We start from the raw sequence: 25,071 nt of genomic DNA, 5'->3' as shown, positions 1-25,071 counted from the left end.
AACCCAGAAATAACGCTTCAGGTTAAGAACTTTGCTTCAGGATAAGAACAGAAACCGTGCTCTGGCTGATTAACGAATTAAGTTCTTAACCCGAGGTACCACTGTACGGTCTCTTTAGTAATGGCCACACAAAATGATTTAATTATTTGCGAACAGCAGGAGGGCGATTCTGCAGTTCTCTTTATTCCGCTTTTCTGAGAGTCTCTCTCCTTCACTTTGGGTGAACTGCAAGCGTTTGAGACAGAATTACTGAACAGAGATGGAAATGGGAAGAGGGAGGATGGTGAGGAGGGGGGCGGGGTAAGGGGATTTAAGAGATGTAATATGAACGCTGACCACGGTACTCCGACATCAGAGGGAAAATGGATTTTGAGAATGGAAGAAATACTTGGGTTTTTGTTAAAATGTGTTGATTTTTATATTTTTGAAGTTGGAATCAGAAGTAACAAGGGCAACAGCTTTATTAAGTTAAGTGAAGAAAGGATATAAGAAGTTAAGATTTGGAATTTGATACTTTATTTGATAAGAACAATTTGTATGATTTGAGATATGTTGATTAAAATTGCAAGATTAAGAATAGATGAAAGAAATAAGATTTTACAATGTTACAAAGTTACTAAAGAAGATCAGAAATGAACGCATAAGAGAGGTCGCGAGGAAGTCCTAAGTTTAGGATTTTAAAGAAGTGAAGGATTTTTAATTAATTGTGTTGTTTTGTGTGTATTGTGTTGTTTTGTGTGTATTGGTTGTATTTGTAATCTGTTTAATTTTGAAAATCCAATAAATTCCTATTAAAAAAAAAAAAGAATTACTGAACAGGGACAAGGCAGCAGCAGGAGAAACCACAAGCCAAAGCACCAAATAATGCCGATAAAAGTCCACATGTCAGAGAAAAGGGGTGTCGCTGTGTGCCAGGGCCTGCCTCTTCCTTTAATCCAAACAGCAAGAACTCCACCCCCCGGTTCTTCACAATACAGAATTACGCTCACAAGGATATCCGTTCCGTTTTTATACCTGAGTGAGATTTATCCGAGAGTCTCCACATCCTTGCAGCGATTCATTAATTCAGAATATCAAAACTTTCCCCCTCCCCCAAATGTTGCATCCTTCTTGGCGGGATCTTTCCTTGATGGGAGTTGTGAGCAGCCACTTGCACCGAAATCAATTTAAGAAAGCTTTCTCTGCCTCTGGAAGGTAGGGTGATGCTCAGTCTTCCTCCTCCTCCTCCCCCCCTTCAAAGACAGCTACTGCACACTGTCCAATCGGGACGTAAGCTATGGAATCCACTTCCCCCCCACCCTTGCTGGGCTTCTGGAAATGAATCTCCAGGGCATCGCGCATCAGTTCCTCATCCAGGACGTCTGGAATCCCCGTCAGCACGACAGTCCGAGCGCAGACCGAAGGACGGAACTGGAATGGGGAGAAAGAAAGAAAGAAAAAAAAGAGAGGATTTTGTTGTCAGCGTCCATCTGCCTCGGGAGACAAAGAAACACGCCTCCGGAGGTGAAGTCGAACCGCTGCGTTAGCAGCACCGAAGTGGGGTGCAAGACTGGGCAGTGCACGGAGGTCCTGGGCTGCCCAGATGACAAGACCTCCCCACTCTCGGCCTCACTGATGGGGTCCAAAGGAAAGCAGAGCAATACGCCTGACACCAGCTTGGCCGCGGGAGCTGCCAGAAGGAGGCGTACAAGACGCCATCCAACTGTCTTAGGGACTCCACTCCTTGGCCTTTTACTTCCCCCAAAGATATCCTGCAAGGCGGCGGAGGTTGAGGATCAGAGCTTTCTCCGAGATGGGCTACCTTCCTAGGTACGTCATGTGCTGAAACCATCTTCTTGATCATTGGACCCACTATTTAGGGTTAGAAGTGAAATTCAGAATTTGAAAAGAAGGACATTAGACTTTTCCAATACGCAGTGACTGCAGCTAGGATTCTTCTAGCACAAAAAATGGAAACAAGAAGAATTACTGACGAAAGAAGAATGGACAGTGAAATTGACGGAATATGCAGAATTGGACAAAATGACGGGAAGAATCCGGGAACAGTGGGACCAGAAATTCACCAAAGACTGGTTTAAGTTTACGAACTATTTAAAAGACAATTTACAATTGAATACGCTAATAGGACTTCAAGAAGTTTTGTAGTTAATGTGTAGAAATATTATTGTAAGTATGGTAGTTAAAGTAAGAAGGAATTTTATGATAATGTAAGCAATAGTTGATTAAAGAAGTATAATATCAAGATAAAATTCCGAAAGCCATGTGGAGGGATTGAGGGAAGTCATGGCTTTGCAAGCCAAAGTGGAAAATGTATGAAAATGTTGGATTTAATTTTATATTGTAGTAGTATAGTGTAAAAAATAATAAAAATTATATTTTAAAAAAAGAAGTGAAATTCAGAATTTTGCCGATGCAGCAGACTGCGCTGGTTAAATCCCAGACGAAATTCCAGACTATTTGCTCAAGCTGCCGGAGCCTGTCTTTTGCATGCAGGGGAAATCCCTAGCACACCATGAATGATGCCGCCGGAGCTGAAGAATCCTGGTGGCTTTTGATAAATGGAAACATTACCACCACCACCAGCAGCAACGAAAAACATGAAGATCCAGGAACCCAACATGCACCTGATTTTGGACAGCGGTGCTGCTGCATGATTTGGTTTCCTGAGGTCAGTGGTGCCGTCGTGGTAGAGCCTTGGGGCAGTTGGTCAGGACCCCATTGAGCAGGAGGGACCCTTAGGGACTGCCCCCCCATCCCATTTCACCGTCTGAGGAAGAAGAAGAAGAGTTTGGATTTGATATCCCGCTTTATCACTACCCGAAGGAGTCTCAAAGCGGCTAACATTCTCCTTCCCCTTCCTCCCCCACAACAAACACTCTGTGAGGTGAGTGGGGCTGAGAGACTTCAGAGAAGTGTGACTAGCCCAAGGTCACCCAGCAGCTGCATGTGGAGGAGCGGGGAAGCGAACCCGGTTCCCCAGATTATGAGTCTACCGCTCTTAACCACTACACCACACTGGCTCTCGAGGAGAAACAGGAAGGTGCCACACCCTCCCCCTGAAGCCTTGTTGAAGTGAGGTTGTGTGGTTGCAGCTTCTTGGTTCCGGCAGCAGGGTGAAGTGAGGAGGAGAAGCCGCAGCTGCTTCTTTCATGGTGGAGGCACCGCCCCTTGGGATCCCGCCGCCCGAAGCGGCTGCCTCCGTCCACCTCATGGGAGAGCAGGCCTGACCCGGATTACCACATTCTGAAGCAACGCACACGGCCACATAACCTTCGTTTCTCCTCACCTGCAGCTCTGCGATTTCCCCGCCGACATAGTGCGACAGCTTGACTGTGTGAGACTCCTCTCCGATGGGCACTTGGCACCGACCTATTTGGATGAGCCGCTCGGCCACTGTAGAAGGGGGAGAGGTGAAGAAAAGGACAACACTGCGACTCCCGGTGTGCTTCCCATCTCGCCGCTTTTAAAAAAACGGTGCAGCTCTAACTACCCAAAGCGTAATAATAATAATAATAATAAATTTTTATTTATACCCTGCCCTTCCCAGCCAAGAACCGGGCTCAGGGCGGCTAACACTAATTAAAATCACAGCAAAACATAAAAACAATCAATTTAAAATACAGATTAAAATACAAATTTAAAAATTCAAAATTAAAACTGCAGTCTCATTTTCAAATAGCCCACAATAAAAGAATGAAGCATAACTATCAAACAGAAACCAACCCAAAGGCCAGGTGGAACAGCTCCGTCTTGCAGGCCCTGCGGAAAGATGCCAAATCCCGCAGGGCCCTGGTCTCTTGTGATAGACTGTTCCACCAAGTCGGGGCCAATACTGAGAAGGCCCTGGCCCTAGTTGAGGCCAACCTAGCATCTTTGTTACTCGGGACCTCCAAAAGATTATTATTTGAGGACCTTAAGGTCCTACACGGGACATACCAGGAGAGGCAGTCCCTTAGGTACGAGGGTCCTAAGCCGCATAGGGCTTAGTGGTGCCTTGGTTCTTGAACACTTACTTCTGGGTTTGTGGCATTCGGGTTCCGATTTGTTCATCAACTAAGCCGTTCGAGAACCAAGGTTCTACTGTAGTTGGCATTTGGCAGAAGGGACTCTTGCATTCTGTACAGCTCCTAGCACAAAATCTCTTCCGAATGAAGATCATCATATATTGTGGGGTGGGAGAAAGCAAGCCCAATCACAGGGAAATTAAATGATGTGCTTACTTACATCCTGGCTGTAAAATGAATGGCCGCTCAAACAAAAATATGGCAATTTCGGTTTAAAATAAATCTTTAAGCATTCATAGATGAGCTGGAGATGGTCCAAGAAAGGGAAATCAGGATGATCACCTCCCTTGCGACAAAAATAATTCACTGATTCTTGAGGTAAGCAAGCCACCTGCCCCCCCTCACTGCCCCTGCAGCTATCCCCTTGTACCTCCATCATCCACAAATGTCAGCACCACGTGGCCAGAGTCGCTCAGCCGCTCGACGCTGACCACCTCGCCTCCCTTGTTCTGCCGCTTGCTGAAAAACAACTCCAGCTTCTCAAGCAGCCGGTCCTCAGGCAGAGAGGAGGCCACGATGCCAGAAAGCAGGACCCTTCGCGGACTCCGTTCCAGGGAGATCTGCACGGCACGGGGATGGGATAGGGAGGGGGAAAGGTTTTAGGCCGCATCATGGCGCAGCTGAGGAAAAAAGTCCATGGGGGGAAGAAGAGAATGTGGGGTTGGGTACAAGCCACCTCCCTCCACACAACCCACCTCCAACAGTAGTGTGGTGACAGTCTGGCTGGATGCAGAAGAGCGATGGGAGGCACCAGCCGGGGAACCCAGGGGAGGAAGGCTCAGAGCAGGGCAAGGATGAGTGGTCAGCAAGAGAAGAGGAAGTGGACTGGGAGGCATAGCTGTCAAGTTTCGGATTTGAAAATAAGGGATCAGCAGTCTCACCTATCCCGGGGACAGTCACATATCAGTGGTGGGCGGAGTCAGAAGCAAAAGTGGGCGGAGCATTAATGTAAACTCCAAGCGGCCTCGGGCTTGGAGCGGAGCAAATAGGAGGGCAGCCAGCAAAGAGGAGGGCAGCCATGTGCTCCGCACAATGGAGCCCCATTGTCTTCTTGTCTGATCCCATCAAAACAGGACAGGAAGCAGCAGCTGCTCAAGGGCAGCCAGGCTCCGCCCGCCAGCTAACCCTATTGGCCAGCTGAGGGGCTCGGCGGCAATGGATAGGGGCTGATGCAGGGGGAGGAATACACCCCCCTGTAAGCACGGGAAACGGCTCCCACTTGCTTTGAGGGCTGAGGCTTTTCTCTCCAAGTAGGCGAGGTCTTCCCACCCAGTCCCTGGCCAGCAGGGGAGGAGCTGCTTCCATTAAAAACAGGAAATTTAAGGGAAATAAAAAATAAGGGAGAGCAGCGGGAAACTGCTTAAAATAAAGGAGAATCCCGGGGAAAACGGGATACTTGACAGCACTGCTGGGAGGAGGAGGCGTCAGCAGCAGGAGAGGTGACAGGGTTTAGCGAGCTGGAAGAAGTTGTGGCAGAGAGCAGTCCTAACTCGGAGGCGGAAGCGGAGGCTGGCCTAGAGGCAGGCGGCTGAAGAATCCAGGGAGTCTCCCCCTCCTGCTATGGCCAGTTCCTCTCTCCCCTGGCCTCCTAGAACTCGCAGAGAAACGAAACAGCCAGAGCAGAGGGTGGTTGTGTACAGACGCAGTCTGACACAGCATATAACACCGGTCCTGAAAGGCCTACATTGGCTCCCAGTACGTTTCTGAGCACAATTCAAAGTGTTGGCACTGACCTTTAAAGCCCTAAACAGCCTTGGTCCTGTATACCTGAAGTAGCGTCTCCACCCCCATTGTTCAGCCCGGACACTGAGGTCCAGAGCTGAGGGCTTTCTGGCGGTTCCTTCCCTGCGAGAAGTGAGGTTGCAGGGAACCAGGCAGAAGGCCTTAGCGGTAGTGGCGCCCTCCCTGTGAAACGCCCTCCCATCAGATGTCAAGGAAATAAACAACTATCTGACTTTTAGAAGACATCTGAAAGCAGCCCTGTTTAGGGAATTCTTTGATGTTTTATTGTGTTTTTAATATTCTGTTGGGAGCCGCCCAGAGTTGCTGGAGAAACCCAGCCAGATGGGCAGGATAAAAAATAATAAAATTGTTGTTGTTGTTGTTGGAAAGACCCTGGAGAGGAGGAGTCTTAGTGGATACCGGGAAGATGGGGACCTTCAGTCCTCCTAACTGCTTCATTGGGGCAAGGCCTCCTAGAAAGAGTTGCTAAGACCACTAGGCCTGAGCTATGGTCTGTTTTCTGGAATAAATATTTAAAGCAAAATCTAAAGTTGCCTGATTGACTCAGTGGTGGCTATCTAGGTTTTTATATATCCTATGTGTTTGGATTATCAATGTATTTTGATGACTTTGTATAGTTTTATTGTTTACACTTATGCCAATGAAGGCCAATAACAACAGCACTGGCCTCGGACGATTTATTGGTTTTGTCGCTGACCTGTGCTTTACTCCGGCCCTGACAGAGTGCTACCGCAGTTGCATGGATTGTAGCCTAACTGCATGTACCGCAGAGGTGCCGAAAATGTGCTGACTGTGGTACCAAGCACAGCATTCAACTTCCCGGGAACGTCAGCTTTCATTTTTTAAAATAATACTACTAAAACCAAGAACAGGTTTCTAGTTTACAGAGTTAAGATTCGATAAAGAATCCGAACTTTCCCGTTCCAGCCCATTTTCTGTTCCAAACGTTCCCAATCACAAACAATTACCACCACCACCACCCCGCAATCATCCCAAGGTTTGGATGCACCAGATCTGTATTGTGGGTCCAATTTTGCAGATGCAGAACCCACCTCCAACGATGAGGGCAAGAGTAAAGTCATCGCCTCAGCCTTCACGTGCACATAGCTGAATTCATCCAGTTGAACATGATGCTGCTCCATTCCAATGATCCTGGAGGCAACTGATGGGGAGGAGTGGAAAAAAGAGGTCAATTCAACCCCAACTATCTCCTTCCATCCATATGTTTTCCCATCTGTCAGTTCAGCAACCCAGAATTAGCTCCCATCCTCCTCTAAGATGGAAACAAGATGCTTTTTTTCTTTGTCTATGTGTGATTGCACCGAGGGGTGTGTGGAGTGTTAGGGGAGAGGCAAGGTGAGCCATGCTCCTCCTGGGGTAGCTTGTCCACCTTTGGTCCCTACTCTGCACCCCAGGAATGGCTTTGACTAGCTGGTTAAACCAGTCAATAAGTCTCAAACCCTCGGTGGGTTAGGGACTTCCCCTGCATTCAAAGGCAGGCTCTGGCAGATTGAGCAGACGAGACCCATAGTGGGTCCAGCGGTCAAGAAGGCATTTTTTTGCATGTGCTATAGAGGGGAGTGAGGGGCAGGTGGGGCTTGTCATCCTGGGAAGGTAGCCCATTTAGGAGAAGGAAAACTCGGATCTGAAATATCTGCTGCATTGCAGGATATCCAGGCTAAGGAATAAACTCTACACAAATCTGGAGTGGAATCCCTAAGGCGGTTGGATGTCTCCTTGCATGCCTCCTTCTGGCAACTCCTGCAGCCAAGCTGGTGACAAATGTCTTGCTCTGCTTTCCTTTTTTTTTTTTAAAGGAATTTATTGGTTTTTACAAAACAAAGAACAACATAACACATACATCAACACAAACCCAAACACAAACCCAACAATCAAACCATAATAAAACAAATACAAATACACCAACAATTCTTTTTCTTGTTTACACACACACAAAAAACTTTTCTTGTTCGAATCATTACAAGGTGACTTCCCCCGTTCACTCTCCTTTGGTTCCAATTCCAGTTTTACTTTAATAACTTCTCATCTCTGAAATTAATTCATTTAAAAATCAAAACTAAACATACTTCTTAAAATCTTGTTTTTACTTCACAATAGCCTATCACTTCTTAACTTAAATCAAATCTATTCCACATATAACTTCATAATAATTAAAAAATACAGCTTCATAACACAACATATTACTTCTTAAGTCAAATCATATCAAACATCTTCTTTCACTTAGACTGCTGCTAATAAAAAGAAAAAAAAATCTGCTTTCCTTCAGATGTAAAGGTGATAAATAGCTATACAGAGGTACCTCTGGTTACAAACTTAATCCATTCCGGAGGTCTGTTCTTAACCTGAAACCGTTCTTAACCTGAGGTACCACTTTAGCCAACAGGGCCTGCCGCTGCTGGCGCACAATTTCTGTTCTCATCCTGAGGTAAAGTTCTCAACCCGAGGTACTACTTCCGGGTTAGCGGAGTCTGTAATCCGAAGTGTTTGTAACCTGAGGTGTTTGTAACCCGAGGTACCACTGTACAACTTTTAGAAGACAGCCGTGTATCGGGAAGTTTTTAATGTTTGATGCTTTATTGTGCTTTACATACAGTGGTACCTCGGTTTTCGAATGTCTCCGTTTCAGTTTTCGAACGCCGTAACCCTGGAAGTAAATGCTTCGGTTTTCGAACAAGCCCCAGAAGTCGAACATGAAACGCTGCTTCCTCTGAGTGCAAGATCCTGAGGCCTAGCTGTCGGCTGCTGAGTTTTCAGTTTTCGAACATTTCAGAACTCGAACGGTCTTCCGGAACGGATTACGTTCGAAAACTGAAAATTGCACACACCTTTGTAAATCAACAAAATCTTTAATAAAAAATACTTTTAAAAAAGGGGGGAAAGAAAAAGAAAACTGAGGTACCGCTGTATTCTGTAAACTGGCCAGAGTGGCTGGGGAAACCCAGCCAGATGGGTGGGGTATAAGTAATAAAATAATAATTATTATTATTCCTTTGGAACACAACAGCAAGGCTGGGAAGACCAGGGTTTCCATACATACTGCCCACAAGAGGTCACCTCAGTGCAGCTCGCACAGTAGTTTGACTTCATGCACGTCTTTGAGACAGACGGATGCCAACAATGACATTGCTTGAAAGGGTTGGGCAAGAACTATGGAACCTTCATCAATAGAGAGTTGAATTAAATTGAGAAACCAGGAATTGTAGCTGGGTGATCTCTTAAGGTGCCTTCTCTACAGCGGAAGAGCAAGTCCCATCACTAGAGATAAAAGTGGTTGGGACTTTATACAGGATTCCTACTGCTGGCAAGGGGCTGGTTGAAATCACCCCCCAAGGAGCCTTCGGGTTGTAGTTAGCTAACTATTACTCAGAGTAGATCCATTACAATGAATGGATGTAAGCTAGTCATGGCCGTTAACTGCAGCGTGTGTACAGGCAGCGACCGATTAATGCGCGTCCGAAAGGCACACGATTGTGCACACGCACATGGCACCGAGCACAGAAGTGACCCAAAAATGTCCCTGGGCCAAAATGCTCCCAATTGCCTATATCTCTGCCTGTTCTTAGGTTCCCCAACTTAGGGCCACCCCTGTGGCATCTTTTCGGGGTCAGAATTTCAATACGGAACAGCTGCTCCTACCCTCGTGGCTTTCAAAAGTGATGAGAGCCGACCCCCCAGGCACAGGGTATCGAATCTGTGGCCGGACTGTCAAACAGTTAGGCAGTGTCTCCTCCTTCGCCTCTTCCACATGGCCTTTAAACACCATCGCCCGTTCAGGTAAGTTGGTTGGCACCTGGAGAGTTGGCGGAGGGCAGGAGAGAGAAGGTTGATATGAGAATGGGTTTTTTTTTCTGCCAGGTTTCGCACTCTACAACAAACTCTATTTTGAGTCAGAATTTCAACTGGAGGTATCTTCCCACGCGTACTCTTCTAGTTTTGTATTTCACATTGCCTCTTCCGATTAAAACTTTTAAATTAATAAGTAATTGTAGAACTTAGCTACCAGGTAGTTTAAGGAAAATGTTAAGGAAAGGACAGAGCACTTCTGTGCATAGGCAGAGATTTTGCCTTGCCATTGGACAAACGCCACCAGTCTCAGTTGGTTTGCAGGGCAGAAAAGAGGAATAATAATAAGAATTATTATAATTATTATCTTTATTTATTTATTTATTTATTTATTTATTTATACATACATACATACATACATATATACATACCCTGCCCATCTGGCTGGGTTTCCCCAGCCACTCTGGGCGGCTCCCAACAGAATATTAAAAACACAATAAAACATCAAACATTAAAAGTTTCCCTAAACAGGGCTGCCTTCAGATGTCTTCTAAAAGTCAGATAGTTGTTTATTTCCTTGAAATCTAATGGGAGGGCATTCCACAGGGCGGGTGCCACTACCGAGAAGGCCCTCTGCCTGGTTCCCTGTAACTTCACTTCTTATAATGAGGGAACCGCCAGAAGGCCCTCAGAGCTGGACCTCAGCATCAGGGCTGAATGATGGGGGTGGAAACGCTCCTTCAGATATACTGGGCCGAGACCGTTTAGGGCTTTAAAGGTCAGCACCAGCACTTTGAATTGTGCTATGTGCTAAGAAACATACTGGCAGCCAATGTAGATCTTTCAGGACCGGTGTTATATGGCCTCAGCGGCCAATCCCAGTCACCAGTCTGGCAGCCACATTGTAGTTGTAGTTTCTGGGTCACCTTCAAAGGTAGCCCCACGTAGAGTGCTTTGCAGTAGTCCATGCGGGAGATAACTAGAGCATGCACCACTCTGGCGTGACAGTCGGCGGGCAGGTAGGGTCTCAGCCTGTGTACAAGATGGAACCTCAAGAGGAATTCTGACTGGGATTCAATGGCTCCCTTCAGGGAAAGACACAAGCTTGCCTACATTGAGTTCGGGGAAAACTAGCCTATTTCCCACATGACCACACCCCAGTACCTTGTGGAGCTCTTCTTGGGCAACCTGAAACCTTTCCAGCTGCTCCAGTTCGTTTTCCAGAGCCAGTTTCTCTTGTAGCAATTGCCGTTTTTCCGTCAGCGCCAACTGAATCTCTCTCTGCAGGGAAAAGATGGTGATCCATCAACAGGGAACACGAGGGATGGCTGCCAGTGCAGACAAGCTGTAAACCCAAGATGTGCCCAAGATGTGGTTGGACTCCATCTGCCATCTATGGGATATTTAAAGTGCAGCCAAACCAAGAGTTTCCTACATAGGCACATTTTTACGGTCGATTATTGCATTTCAATATTTTACCATACACTGCCCAGAGAACATAATTTGGGGGAGGCATGCAATGATGGCAAACGGACAGGTAAAAAGGTAAAGGATCCCTGGACAGTTAAGCCCAGTCAAAGGCGACTATGGGGTTGTGGCGCTCATCTCGCTTTCAGGCCGAGGGAGCCGGCGTCTGTCCACAGACAGCTTTCCGGGTCATGTGGCCAGCATGACTAAACTGCTTCTGGCACAACGGGACACCGTGAGGGAAACCAGAGCGGCGCACGGAAACGGCGTTTACCTTCCCGCCGCAGCGGTACCTATTTATCTACTTGCACTGGTGTGCTTTCAAACTGCTAGGCTGGCAGAAGCTGGGACAGAGTCACATGGATCCAAACTGCCGACCTTCTGATCGGCAAGCCCAAGAGGTTCAGTGGTTTAGACCACAGCACCACCTGCGTCCCTGACAAACAAGTAACAACAGGCTTATCACATAAGTTGCAGAGTTTGCATAATTTATTATTATGTACATGTGTTAACCTAGGGGTAGGGTGCCAGAGTCCAATTTTCTGAGAATCTCAGCTCTAACTTTCCTTGAAGCATGTGTCTGGCCTACACAACTGCAAGTTTTAAAGGTTTCTATGCATTCTGTCTCATGCTTAGGGGTCAGCTCTTGTCGCCATTTCCCTTTGGAGCTTTGATGTACCGCTAGTGCCTGTTTATTGTTGACTGATAGGTTGAGAACCTCCTCAGATAATTTGCTTAATTGGGAGGCAATACCTCTAATTTGATTGAAAATATGCTCCACTGTTCTAGCAATTAAAGTTAGCTGGGTATTCTCCCCACTTGTTGTTATTCCTTCCTCTCTTAAATGTCCACGGTCAACTTGCCCCTTTATTGGATCTGTTTTTGCACTCCCATCTCTGTTATTCTCCTCTTCATCATCATCATTCTCCTCGAGAGGAGAGAACCGATTTTTTGTTAAAACTGTAAAAACAGGTTTATTATTAAAAAAATTCCTCCAGCTTAGATTGCTTGGAAGCTGGTGTTGGAGCTGCTTCCTCTGGGTCCTCTGGGTCCCTGTTATGTTTTCTAACTGGCATAATAATGCAAGTGGAAGTAGATGACTCATCAATATTGGTTTCTTAACCAGAGGGGAGGTAGAGAGTACTTGAGTTTATTCAGTCTGGAATTAGAGGTTTGCTTTAAATTTAAATTTCTCTGTGGATACTGCTGAAAGCAGCTTCTAGGAGCAGGACACAGCTTCTAGGAGCAGGAGGTGTCGGTAATCAGCAGCTGGCATTCTGCCCAGAACACTCCTCACAGCCTATCAATGCCGATAGAATCTCAGTAAGTCCGTGTGTTCAAAATACAGTTATTTGAACGAAAGAGAATTTACTTCCCTGAGTGTAGCCAGCACTGTTTCCAGCTCTGTTATCTGTGAGCTCCGAATCTTGCGGCTCTACACAACTGCAAGAAAACCCTGAACATATGTCAGCAACACCTGGGGAAATATCAGAGAGATGGAGGGAAACATGGAGGACGATTTGCTGTGGTCGTATTCCCCCCCCCCCGACCTTTCACAGTGACTTGCAGAAGCAAAATAAAAGGATACAAAATAAGAAAACGAGTGCTTATGTTTCACCAGAACGACTGCATAACTGAACATCTCTCAGTGCAGGCCTGGGGTTAACTTGATGAATAATTTGCTTTTCTTTAAAGCAGGGCTGAGCAATCTGTAGCCCGGCAGTTGTTGCTGGAGAGTTCAACAACAACTGGAGCGTCTCAAGTTTCCCCTTCCCTGCTTTAAAGGAAGAATATACTCAGACTTCCGGCCGGACGAGGAGCCGAGCGGAGACGGGACTTAGCCCTCCGGGGAAAGTCCGGTTCTTTGTGAGGAAAAAGGGGTGTTTGCAGGGCGCCGCAACCCCCTAAAAGCCCCAAAAGGAATGTTTTGGGGACAGGGATCCCAACAGTGCTGAGGAGGTCTCTCCGCCACCGAGAAAACTCCCGTTTGGGAGGAAAGAAGGTTGGCGAGATTGAGGCGCCGGCACGGGACGCCATTTTCTGCTCACAGGAACGCAGCCTCAGGTCTCCACGGCTCTACGACCGATTCTCAAAAAAGAAGAACCCGAATTTGGTATAAAGGTTGGTGTTAAACTTAAATTTGGAATCTAATTCGGAAGGCAGCGGGGTCTAAAAAGGAGGTCAGCCCCGACTGTGGTTATTTGTATATATACGGAGGAGCGCAAAGCCGAGACTGAAAGTAATTGACTTTACCTATTAACGCACTACTAAAAACTGAAATTAATTGACTGAAGGAATGAATTAGGATATTAAAGACTTTGAAGGTTTATTATTTTAGTTTGTTTTGTTAGTTTTTGATGAACTACGGGAACCAGCTGCGATCGGGGGCTCTCCGGTAAAACTTACTTTCGCTTTTGAATGAGCTGCGCAACGACAGTAAAGAGTGCTAAAAACTTATTAAAACTGTTCAAAAGTAAGAAATAAAGCTCCTAGTACAGCAGCAATTGATTTGGGATTTAGACTGTCTGATTACCCTGATTTTTAAGCATCTCCCTGATCGGCGTGAGTGCAAGAAAGGACTTACCCCCATCCGCGGACAGCGATCGCCATTTTCTGCTTCCCCTGACGCCTCACCCCCCCTCCTTTTGCCGGAGCGGTTTGGATTAGGCCGAGAGGCTGAAGAGTACGAGGTTTTTTTTTCCTGTTTTTTTCCTGTTTTTCCCCTTTTCTTTGTTCCCCCTTTTTTCCCCTCCCTTTTTTTTTGTTCTCTCTTGCATCCTCTTTGAGAAGGACTTTGGTCGTCTGTTTTTTTTTACCCTCCTTTATTTTTTTTGGATTAGCCAGACAAGTGGCAGAAGCTGTTTGAATACCCCCCTTTTTTTTTCCTTTTTCCTTGTTGGTGGATCCTCTGCTTATTTTTTCTTATTTTTTTTTATTTTTTTTGGAGTGACCTCTTCTTTTTTCTTCTCTTTTATTTTTTTTTTGACGTGTGGATTAATTTCTCTTTGCTGTTGGAAATTTCTAAACTGGTTTTATAATCTAAGTTGGATTAGCCAATCAAGTGGCAAAGACTGAGACTGAGCCAATTAAAATTGAAAGATAGACTTGAAATATAATAATTGGACTGGATTGAGTAATTTATAAAGTGAACTTTAAATATTTTATGGTAATGTAATAATATTATAATAATTGGAAGGAATGAAATTAAGTGAATTTTGATTAAGATATAATAATTTGGAAGGAATTAATAATTTAAATAAGAAAAAACAGAAGAGAAGAGATAAGATGGAGAAGAAAAAGGAGGGAACACCAGCAGACAGAAGAGGATCTGCAGACAGAAGACAAGAGGATTCCAAAGAAATAATAAAGATGCTATCAGAATTGAAAAAAGATATTAAAGAAATAAAGGAAAGTGAAAAGACTATGGAAGGGAAACTGGACCAGATGGAACAAAAATGGGACCAAACAGCTAAAGAACTGAAAACTCAAGTGCAAGAGATTGACAAAAGAACTAAAAAGAACGAGGAAGGACTTAAGCGAGTACAAAAAGAGGTCAGAGAAATAAAGAAAGAAGAAGGGAAAATAAACAGCGACATTTCGGATATTAATAAAGCACAAGAGGACATGAAAGATTTGATTGCTATGCAAGAACTTAAACAGAGAGAGACTAATTTGAGGCTAAGAGCGGTACCTGAGACACAAGGAGAAGACATTGGAGTTAAAATCATCACGGAACTGGCACAATGGCTTGGAATTCAAAAGGAAGAATTGGCGGTGAATGTGGTGAATGTCTTTAGAATTAAAAGTAAAAACAAAAACGGGAAAAAAGGGAAGAAATTCCCTGGAGACTGTTTGATAATTTTTAAAGACAAGGCAACAAGAGATATGATTTTGATGAAAAATAGAGAGAAAAAATTGTATATTGATAATACGATGATAATAGTATTTAAAGACACGTATTTAAAGCCACTGACACGGACGCTACTTAAAAAGAAAATAGACTTCAAGTGGGAATTCCCAGAGGGAGTTTCCTTTTATTACAAAGAGAAGAAGCATAAATTGAAAGGAATTTTGGATCTTACAAAGTTTCTCAGGCGATACAAAGAGTTGGACAAGGAAGAGAAGGAGGTGAGGAGGGGGGAGGAGGAGGAGGAACAGGAGGAAACAGTAGAAGGAGCATGTGCCGCCCCGGTCCAGGGAGGGGGGGGAGAGGAAGAAGAAGAAGAAGAAGATAATATTAATAAGGAAGAAGAAGAAGGAGAAGTAGAAGAAGAAGAAGAACAGTAAACAGTAAACAACAGTAAAGAAACCAAAGAAACCCAAGATGGCACTACGCGTGCTGTCTTGGAATGTGAACGGAATTAATCAAAAAAAGAAACGCAGTAGAATTGAACATATTTTGCAAAAGAAAAATCTGGATATAATCTGCCTGCAAGAAACACATGTTGCCAGGAAGCACAGAAGAATTTTGATTAAAAAGAAGTTGGGTAATGAATTTATTTCATCAGATAAGACAAAGAAAAGAGGAGTAGTGGTATATGTAAAACAAAACCTTGAATCGAAACAGCTGTTCAAAGATGAAGAAGGAAGAGTAATTGCAGTACAAGTCACGACACAGGGCGAAAAATTTATTTTTGTCGGAATCTACGCGCCAAATGGTAATAAACTAGAATTTTACAAAGGTTTGGAAGAAATGCTACATGAATATCTGGATCAGAAGATTATAATTTTGGGAGATATGAATGGCGTGATCTCATTGGAGACGGACAGAAGAAGGAAGAAGATGGAATCAAAGGAAGGGAAGTTACCTAAGACGTTCTTCTCATTGGTGGAAAATTGTAATTTAATTGATATTTGGAGATTGAGACACCCACTGGAACGACAATACACGCACTTTTCAGAACCAAATAAATCAAATGCAAGAATTGATTATATCATGATATCCAGCGAAATAGTACCGAGAGTTGAAAAAATTGAGATTCAACCCAGAACATTTTCAGATCATAATTCAATATTCTGCGAAATCAAGAAGAAAGAAGAAAAATCATTCAGATGGAGATTGAATGAAACCTTGCTAGACGATGAAGAATTAGAGGAAAAAGCAAAGAAGAAATTAAAAGATTATTTTGAACTGAATTGGAAAAAAGAAACAAAGGACAGCGTCGCATGGGACGCATCAAAAGCGGTGATGAGGGGTTTCTTCATTCAACAAAATAGTATTAAAAAGAAGAACAGAGAAAAGAAAAAAGAAGAAATATTAAAACAAATTATGGAAAATGAGAAAAAATTGGCAGTAAAACCAAATGATACAAAAGCAAACCAAAATATTAAGATATTACAAAACCAATTCTCGATGATTGTAAATCAGGAAGTGGAATGGAAAATAAAATGGATGAAACAGAGATCCTTTGAACATGCAAATAAACCAGGAAAGTGGCTAGCTTGGCAAATTAAGAAGAGAAAAGAACAAAACACAATAAACAAAATACAAATCGAGGAAAAAGAAGTTGAAAGTCCATCAGAGATAAGAAAGGGCTTCGCAAAATATTATAGACAATTATATAAAAAATCTGGAAATCAGGATATTAATAAAATTGTGAAATATCTGAAAGGAAAAGAGGTGCGAAAGATAACGACAGAAATGAAGAACCGACTAAATCAAAAAATTGAAAAAGAGGAGATTACCAAAGCAATTAAAAATTTGAAAAGTGGGAAGGCTCCGGGACCGGATGGATTTACGGCAAGATATTATAAAAAATTTAGAGACATTCTACTTGAACCCCTCAAGGAAGTGATGAATAATATTTTAGAGAAAGCGGAAATACCAGACACTTGGAAGGATGCGTACATAACATTGATACCAAAACCTGATTCAGATTTGCTCCAAATCAAGAATTACAGGCCAATTTCGCTATTGAACAATGATTATAAGATTTTTGCTAGTATATTAGCAAACAGAATGAAGAATATACTGAAAGAAATAATTCATGAAGACCAGGCGGGCTTCCTACCAGGCAGACAGTTAAAAGACAACGTAAGAAACATAATTAATATCATTGAATATCTGACTGTCAGGAATGAGAAGCAAGCCGCTATGATTTTTGTGGATGCGGAAAAGGCCTTTGACAATATCTCGTGGGATTTTATGGTAAAGAATTTTGAAGCAATGGATATGGGAGAAAAATTTATAAGAAGTATCAAGGCAATATATTCACAGCAAAGAGCAAAAATAATTGTAAATAATACGCTAACTGAAAGTATAGAAATTGAGAAGGGAACAAGACAAGGATGTCCACTTTCACTGTTATTATTCATCTCGGTCCTGGAAGTCCTTTTGAAGACGATAAGGCAATCACAAAGAATAAAAGGAATTACAATCGGAAAGACTCAACATAAAGTGAAAGCCTATGCCGACGACTTGGTACTGACAGTTGAAGAACCTTTAGAAAGCGCAAACGCAGTATTAGAGGAGATGGAAGAATTTGGCCAATTCGCAGGATTTAAACTTAACAGGAAAAAGACTAAAATTTTGGTTAAGAATATGAAAAATGGAGAAGCACAGGAACTGCAACAAAAAATACAAATTGAAGTGGCAAAGAAAGTTAAATATTTGGGAATATGGATAACACCAAAGAGCATTAATCTGTATCAAGACAATTATGAATTAACATGGAATAAAATTAAGAGAGACCTGGAAGTGTGGGAAAGGATGAAACTTTCTTTATTGGGAAGAATTTCAGCGGTAAAAATGAGCGTGCTACCGAGAATGCTATTCTTGTTTCAAACAATACCAATAATAAAAGGGACAGCTGTTTTCAGAGAATGGCAAAAGAAACTTTCAAGATTTATCTGGCAGGGGAAAAAACCCCGAATAAGATTTAAATTATTGACAGATAGTAAGGAAAGAGGAGGTTTTTCCTTACCGGACTTGAAGTTATACTATGAAGCAGCTTGTCTATGTTGGATAAAGGAATGGATAAATTTGAAGAAACCAGATCTTTTAGACCTGGAAGGACATGATAATAGATTCGGATGGCACGCATACCTTTGGCAAGAAAAGATAAAGGTACACAGAAGTTTTGGCAACCACATTTTCCGGAAGTCGCTCTATGAAGTATGGGACAGATATAAAAACCTGTTGGAAAGGAAAACACCATGGTGGTTATCCCCAATTGAAATAATTAGTTTGAAAAAGACAAATATGAGTCAGAAATGGATAACTTATGAGACACTGCTTAAGAAAGAAGGTAACAAATGGAAATTAAAACCATATGAGGAAGTGAAAGAACATGTTAATAATTGGTTGCAGTACCATCAAATTAATGAAATGTTTAAAAGCGATATGAAAAAGACGGGATTTAGCGAGACAAAATCAAAGTTTGAAGTTGAAGTACTTAACAATGACTTTAAAGTACTTGCTAAGATGTACAAAATGCTGTTGGAATGGAACTTAAAAGATGAAGAAGTGAAATCGGTGATGATTCATTGGGCAAAAGATATTGGACATAACATTTTGCTAGAAGACTGGGAAAAACTTTGGAGGGAAGGAATGAAATTTACGGCATGTACGTCAATAAAAGAAAACTTATTGAAAATGATGTATAGATGGCATATTACCCCAGTTAAACTAGCTAAGATGTATAAGTCAGATAATAAGTGTTGGAAATGTAAACAAAATGTCGGCACCTTTTTTCACATGTGGTGGGACTGTAAAAAGGTGAGAGTGTATTGGGATATGATATACCATGAGTTAAGAAAAATGTTGAGATATAATTTTGTTAAGAAACCCGAAGCATTTTTGTTAGGTATTGTAGGTACAGACATTGAAAAAAGGACATCAGACTTTTCCAATACGCAACGGCGGCAGCTAGAATCCTTCTAGCACAAAAATGGAAACAAGAAGAATTACCGACGAAAGAGGAATGGACAGTGAAATTGACTGAATACGCAGAAATGGACAAATTAACGGGAAGAATCCGAGAGCAGCGGGACCAGAAATTCATCAAAGACTGGTTAAAGTTTACGAACTATTTGAAAGACAATTTACATTTGAATACGTTAATAGGTTTTCAAGAAGTTTTGTAGTGAATGTGTAGAACTATTATTGTAAGTAGGATAGTAAAGTAAGGGAAATTCTTTTTTTTTGAAAATGTAAGCAATGGTTGATTAAAGAAGTATAATATCAAGTTAAAATTTAGAAAACCACTTGAAGGGACTGACGGAAGTCACGGCTTGGTAGCCAAATGGAAAATATATGAAAATGTTTGTTAAGGATTATTGTAGTATTTTAGTGTAAAAATAATAAAAATTATATATATATAAAAAAAATAAAAATAAAGGAAGAATATACTCAACCCTGGTTTTAAAAGGTCTGTGGCGCTGTGGGTTAAACCACAGAGCCTAGGGCTTGCCGATCGGAAGGTCGGCGGTTCAAATCCCTGCGACGGGGTGAGCTCCCGTTGCTCGGTCCCTCCTCCTGCCAACCTAGCAGTTTGAAAGCACGTCAAGTGCAAGTAGATAAATAGGTACCGCTCCAGCGGGAAGGTAAACGGCGTTTCCATGTGCTGCTCTGGTTTGCCAGAAGCAGCTTAGTCATGCTGGCCAAATGACCCAGAAGCTGCACGCCGGCTCCCTCGGCCAATAAAGCGAGATGAGCTCCGCAACCCCAGAGTCGTCCGCGACTGGACCTAATGGTCAGGGGTCCCTTTACCTTTACCTTTACCTGAAAACCTGCTTTCTGGGGCTGAGACTCTTCTTCAAGCTCCTGGAGTCTTTTACGCAGATGCTCAGTTTCTCTCTCGAGTCTTGATGCCTCTTGTTCGCTCTCCTTTCTGCCAGCCTCCAAGGAAAACTGGTCAACCTCCAATGCTTTGCACATATCCTAAAGGTGACAAGTAGACATGTGAAGGTTGGAAAGAATAAATCAGGAAAGGAGAAATCCGAAGAAAATGTGTGTTTTTTTAATCCCGATGAATTTTTCTTAAAATTTCCAGTAGGAAAAATGGGAAATTGAGAATACCCAATCACGGTGATGGTCTTTGATACTATATGAGAAAGTTTCTGTCCACATAGTATGTTTCCTTTTGTTTACTACGAAGTTTGTGTTATCTATTGTTTCTTTCAGTTTTTCAGGTGGCAAACACAAATATTTAAGGAGCATAAGGTGGAGCTGCCTCTCTAATACGAGGTATATATTTACAGTTTTGCACTTATACTTTGGGGGCCACAGTCCTAGGCATGCTAACCTTGGGGTGATCCCCACTAAACAGAGTGGATCTTGCTTCTGAGTAAACATGCAGAGAATTGCCCTGGAAGTTTTTTTTTTTTAATCTGTGGAATTGTACAATATTATATGCTTAAGTTATGAATATTGTATTTTATCCTAAATAAAAAAAATTCCTTCCAGTAGCACCTTAGAGAACAACTAAGTTTGTTCTTGGTATGAGCTTTCGTGTGCATGCACACTTCTTCAGATACGTTTTTTTTTACAGTTATATCAAAAATTACTGATCTGGTTATACTATTAGAAATACACAGACAGATAATTATGAAATTATTGTGAGGTTTAATTAAGTTAACTTTTTATATTTGGACAACTTTTCTGCTGTACTTTAATGGAAGGAGAAAAAACAGTCATTTCCTTAATAACAATTTAAGCAATTCATTTAACTAAAACAATAAAAATTATAGCATATGTATCCATGTTTGTTAACTGATGTGGTTAAACGATTAAAAAAAACTTATTAACACACATGAAAAACTTAAAACAGGCATAGGCAAACTCGGCCCACTGGATGTTTTGGGACTACAACTCCCATCATCCCTAGCTAACAGAACGAGTGGTCAGGGTGATGGGAATTGTAGTCCCAAAACATCTGGAGGGCTGAGTTTGCCTATGCCTGACTTAAAACAAATCCTTTGGAGTAGAATGTTAACTTGAATAGAAAACTATATTTAGAAAGATTTTTCCTCCATAAGCATTTTGTTTTAAAAATCTGATTTAAATAATAAAAAAATCCAATTTAAATTTTAATAAATCAGATTTTATTTATTTATTTTTAAATCATTGATTTTTACCCACCCTGTTTAAAACTCAATAAAAAGCAATTAAAAATAAAATAAAAATAAAGGAAAGAGCTTTGAGGAAAGCCTCCGATCCCAAACACAACTCGCTTTCGACATGAGAGACCATGGGTAGGCAAACTAAGGTCCGGGGGCCGGATCCGGCCCAATCGCCTTCTAAATCCGGTCCCCAGGCAGTCCGGAAAACAGCGTGTTTTTACATGAGTAGAATGTGCTACTTTATTTAAAATGCATCTCTGGGTTATTTGTGGGGCATAGGAATTCGTTCATTTTTTTTTCTTTCTTTCCAAAATATAGTCCGGCCCCCCACAAGGTCCGAGGGACAGTGGACCGGCCCCCTGCTGAAAAAGTTTGCAGACCCCTGTGAGAGATAACCGCTGTTCCCAAAGAGGAGTACCTTCAACCTCAAGGCTTGTTCTGTCGCCATTGTCTCCCAAGACTCAGTTGCTGAGATGCTTGGACTGGGCAGGTGGATGAAGGAGTCCTGAAGAGCAGAACAAAAGGATGTTTGTTCACAGCCCAGGGCCTCCTGCCTCGACACAGCAGGAGCGTGGAGGCGAGTCAAAAAACTTATGGGACATGGTGGGGGGGTGGGGAAGAGGAGAAGGGGACTATTTTTAAAAAATTATTTCTATTTTTATTAAAGCTTTATCGCAGGACAATTTACATACTACATAAAAAACAACACAAACAAGCCAATACCATACCCTCATAACAACTAAACACTAGCTAACAACATATCATTTGACATCACACCATACCTGTCAACCTTCCCTGCTGTTCCCCTCTGCTATAATAAGGGAATTTGCCGCAAAAAAGGGAAAGTTTGACAGCTATGCATCACACACACTTTTGACTTCTGATTCACCTCACTGTACTTTTTACACATTATTGGTCTATTCACACTTCCTTATTTTTTAACCGTTACATATCAAAAGGAGACTTTTGCTTTTATAATTTCCCTATTATTCAAGATTCAATCGACACCTGCCGGGGGATCTGTATTATCACAATACTTTTTTTAGATGTTCTTTGAATATTGTCCAATCTTTACTCACTTTCTGGTTTGAGTTTACTCTTAATCTCCCGCCAGTCAATTTTTGAGGGGGTTGAATCACCTTTCCAATTTTTTGCTATTAAAATTCTGGCCGCCGTGGTTGCATACATAAAAAGGTTCTTTTTGAAATAAAGATTTTTTTTTTAAAGGTTCTATCAATTGTCTGCTTACCTCATCTGAATCCATCCTGTTGACACACCTGAAAGAAAATGGAAGGGCTGAGTTTGCAGTGCACTTTAATGCAAAACAGAGGTAACCCAAATACCACCCCGGGCGGGGTGGGCAGAGAGAATATAATACGGTTTCATTATGCAAATATGCATCTGCTTTGCATAATTTCTTCTGCTTCACATAGCCCTCGAGCAGCACAAAGAGCTTAGGTCCCTAAAACTCCCGTCTTTATCCAGAGATGCCTTGTTTCGAGGCATTCCCCGCCTCCGTTTCCCTGCACGCTGCCATGCCTCTTTTCCTCGGTCATATGGACTAGAAACCTGACACCGGAAAAGTCGAGACCCCGCCATGGGAGGAGTAGTCAGGTTTGTTGTTGTCGGGCAGAACCTCAGTTTCCCATGTGTTTTTATTGATTTGGGAGGGCAGCTTGGCTACGCCCATGAGACCCACGCTGCTTGCTGAACTCACAATGCCCGGTACCGAACCCCAGGCTTCAGATGCAATGGTTGCTGACCCGCCCCTACGGAGGACTCATCCTGACCTCGCCCTACGGTCCGGCGTCGAGAGGCAGGCGGCGCGCAGAGGGCGCGCACGGACACCTCCATCCAAGAGCTTGGGTGTTAGCGGGCGGGTGCTGCGGTTTGGGGACAAAAGCGGATCCAGAGCAGGCCTACAAGTCACCCCCCCCCCCTGCGCGCAAACTAGCGACCTTACCTTTCCCAGCGGCTGCTTGCCTCCTTGAGTCGCTTCCACTTTCGATTTCCAGCTGTTAAAAGCCTCCTCCCCCAAACCAAGCCCCGCCCCGAAGCGTGAAGTCTGCTCCCCAGTCCCGATCGGTGCGCCGTTGTGGCGTTGGAAGGGACCCCGGGTCATCTAGTCCAACCCCCCCCCCTTTGCCATGCAGGAATCTCAGCATAGAATTGTGGGGTAAGAAGGGATCTATTTGGTCCCCCGAGTTTGTGTGTTTAATCTGGGATTTCCGAGGAGCAACCTTCCAGTTTCCGATATCTCAACAGAGAGATTGTTTTGGAATAATGGATAGACCTGTCTTTAAACTTTTCCCGTTGTCACTGCTATATAGCCCGAAGGACTGCAGATTGCATAGAATTGTTTAAATTGCAATGAACATGTGCAGAGTGCCCCCCCCCAAATAAATCAGCACCCACAGCTAAGCAATTATGTATTTACTAGCTATGTGTGTGTGGTGCACCTTATTGTTTTCATGGGCTAGTGACAAGCTTTCTTCACTCTAGAGCCATACTCTGCTCATGCTCAGAGGTGCACTGTAAGCATTTCAGAGGGGCAGCTCGATGACAAAGAAAAGCAATGGAGAACACAGTCAAAACAGTGTTAGCAACCGATTTGCTCAAGTGCTTCCATTTAAACCGCTGAAGAATCATAGTACCTACTGTGGCTGCAGACCTGTAACTGGCAATTGCTGCCAACCACATTGTTTTGGATGCAATAGTGACCTCCCTGGGGCGCAAGACTGGGCAGCGTGTCTGGAGGTCCTGGGATGCCCAGACAACAAGACCACTGATGTGGTCCAAAGGAAAGCAGAGCAGTATGTTTGGTACCAACTAGGCTGCAGTTACCGGAAGGAGGCCAACCGTCTTAGGGACTCCAGTCCTTAAGCCTTTTCTTCCTCCGAGCTTCTGGTAGTTGGGACTACTTTCCGAGGTTTGCAAGCCCCACCTGCCCTCACTTCCCTCTGCAGCATGTGCAGAAACCGCCTTAACCCAATCCACCAGAGCCTGTCTGCACATGCAGGGGAAATCCCTAACTCACCCAGGGTTTGAGACCCATCAACTACCCTGTTCTGGTTTAGTCTGCCAGTTGAAGCAGTTCCTGGGGTGTGGCTGCTGTCGCAAGCTGACAGCTTCTAGGAGCCACAGGTGAGAGGAGTGCAGGGTGGGCACCAAAGGTGGACAAACTACCCCAGGATGAACAAGTGTCCCGCACCAGAGGGAGTACCCCTCGCCTAACACAGACCCTCAAATCTAAAGGTAGCAGATGGGAAAGTTGCAGAGAGGGTAATAGGAGAAAGTACACGAAGACCCCAATACACAAGGAAGCCCCCTTCTCTTTTTCTGTTATGCCAGCTATAATGCATCCACCGCAGTGAGCTCCCCATCCCACTCTGGGTGGGAAGACAGAACCCAAACCCTTCAAAATCCAAACAGATTTACAAGGCTCTCACACTTCCTTACAACTAGATAGGCAGAGACCCTGGTTCAAGCTGGTTGCAAAGGAAAAGCAATGCAAAGTACACAAAACCTGTTTCGTGGGTTATGTATGAAGATCAACACCTATATTTGTTGTATAATTTTTCCACATTGTGGGACCCTGAAAACTGTTCCTACAATTAAACCACCACTCTAAGTTAAAAGTTCCTATGTGGGGGAGTAATAATACCTTATTATTTCATGCAGTTGCCTAAAAAAGCCTTCTCCTGAACAGTGACGTCTACATAACTGCTACTGTACTAATGTCCTGCTTCTGGGCTTATCACAGAACTATAGAGTTGTAAGGGTCCCCAGGGATCATCGAGCCCAACCCCTGCGATGCAGGAATCTCAGCTAAAGCATCCATGACCATCCAACCTCTGCTGAAAAACCTTCCAGGAAGGAATCCTTCACAAGCATCTGGTTGGCCACTGCGAGAATGGAATGCTGGACAAGA

General features: G+C 43.3%; 1 protein-coding gene across 1 annotated transcript; it reads right to left on the bottom strand.

Annotated features, from left to right (window-relative positions):
• Positions 1–914: 914 nt before the first annotated feature.
• IFI35 (interferon induced protein 35) lies at positions 915–23,161 on the bottom strand. Its single transcript, XM_033170972.1, has 10 exons — positions 23,104–23,161; positions 22,390–22,417; positions 21,559–21,645; positions 19,801–19,959; positions 10,776–10,892; positions 9,465–9,618; positions 6,860–6,969; positions 4,435–4,624; positions 3,287–3,393; positions 915–1,410 (listed from the first exon to the last, which is right to left on the bottom strand). The coding sequence occupies exons 2-10, from the start codon at positions 22,402–22,404 to the stop codon at positions 1,207–1,209; spliced, it is 1,143 nt and encodes a 380-aa protein (XP_033026863.1). The 5' UTR covers positions 22,405–22,417; positions 23,104–23,161; the 3' UTR covers positions 915–1,206.
• Between the last annotated feature and the right edge of the window lie 1,910 nt (positions 23,162–25,071).

Source organism: Lacerta agilis, chromosome 14 (genome assembly GCF_009819535.1).
Source record: "Lacerta agilis isolate rLacAgi1 chromosome 14, rLacAgi1.pri, whole genome shotgun sequence".
NCBI classification, from domain to species: domain Eukaryota; kingdom Metazoa; phylum Chordata; class Lepidosauria; order Squamata; family Lacertidae; genus Lacerta; species Lacerta agilis.
The sequence above is the reverse complement of the archived record's forward strand: the minus strand, read 5'-3'. Positions and strand labels throughout refer to the sequence as shown.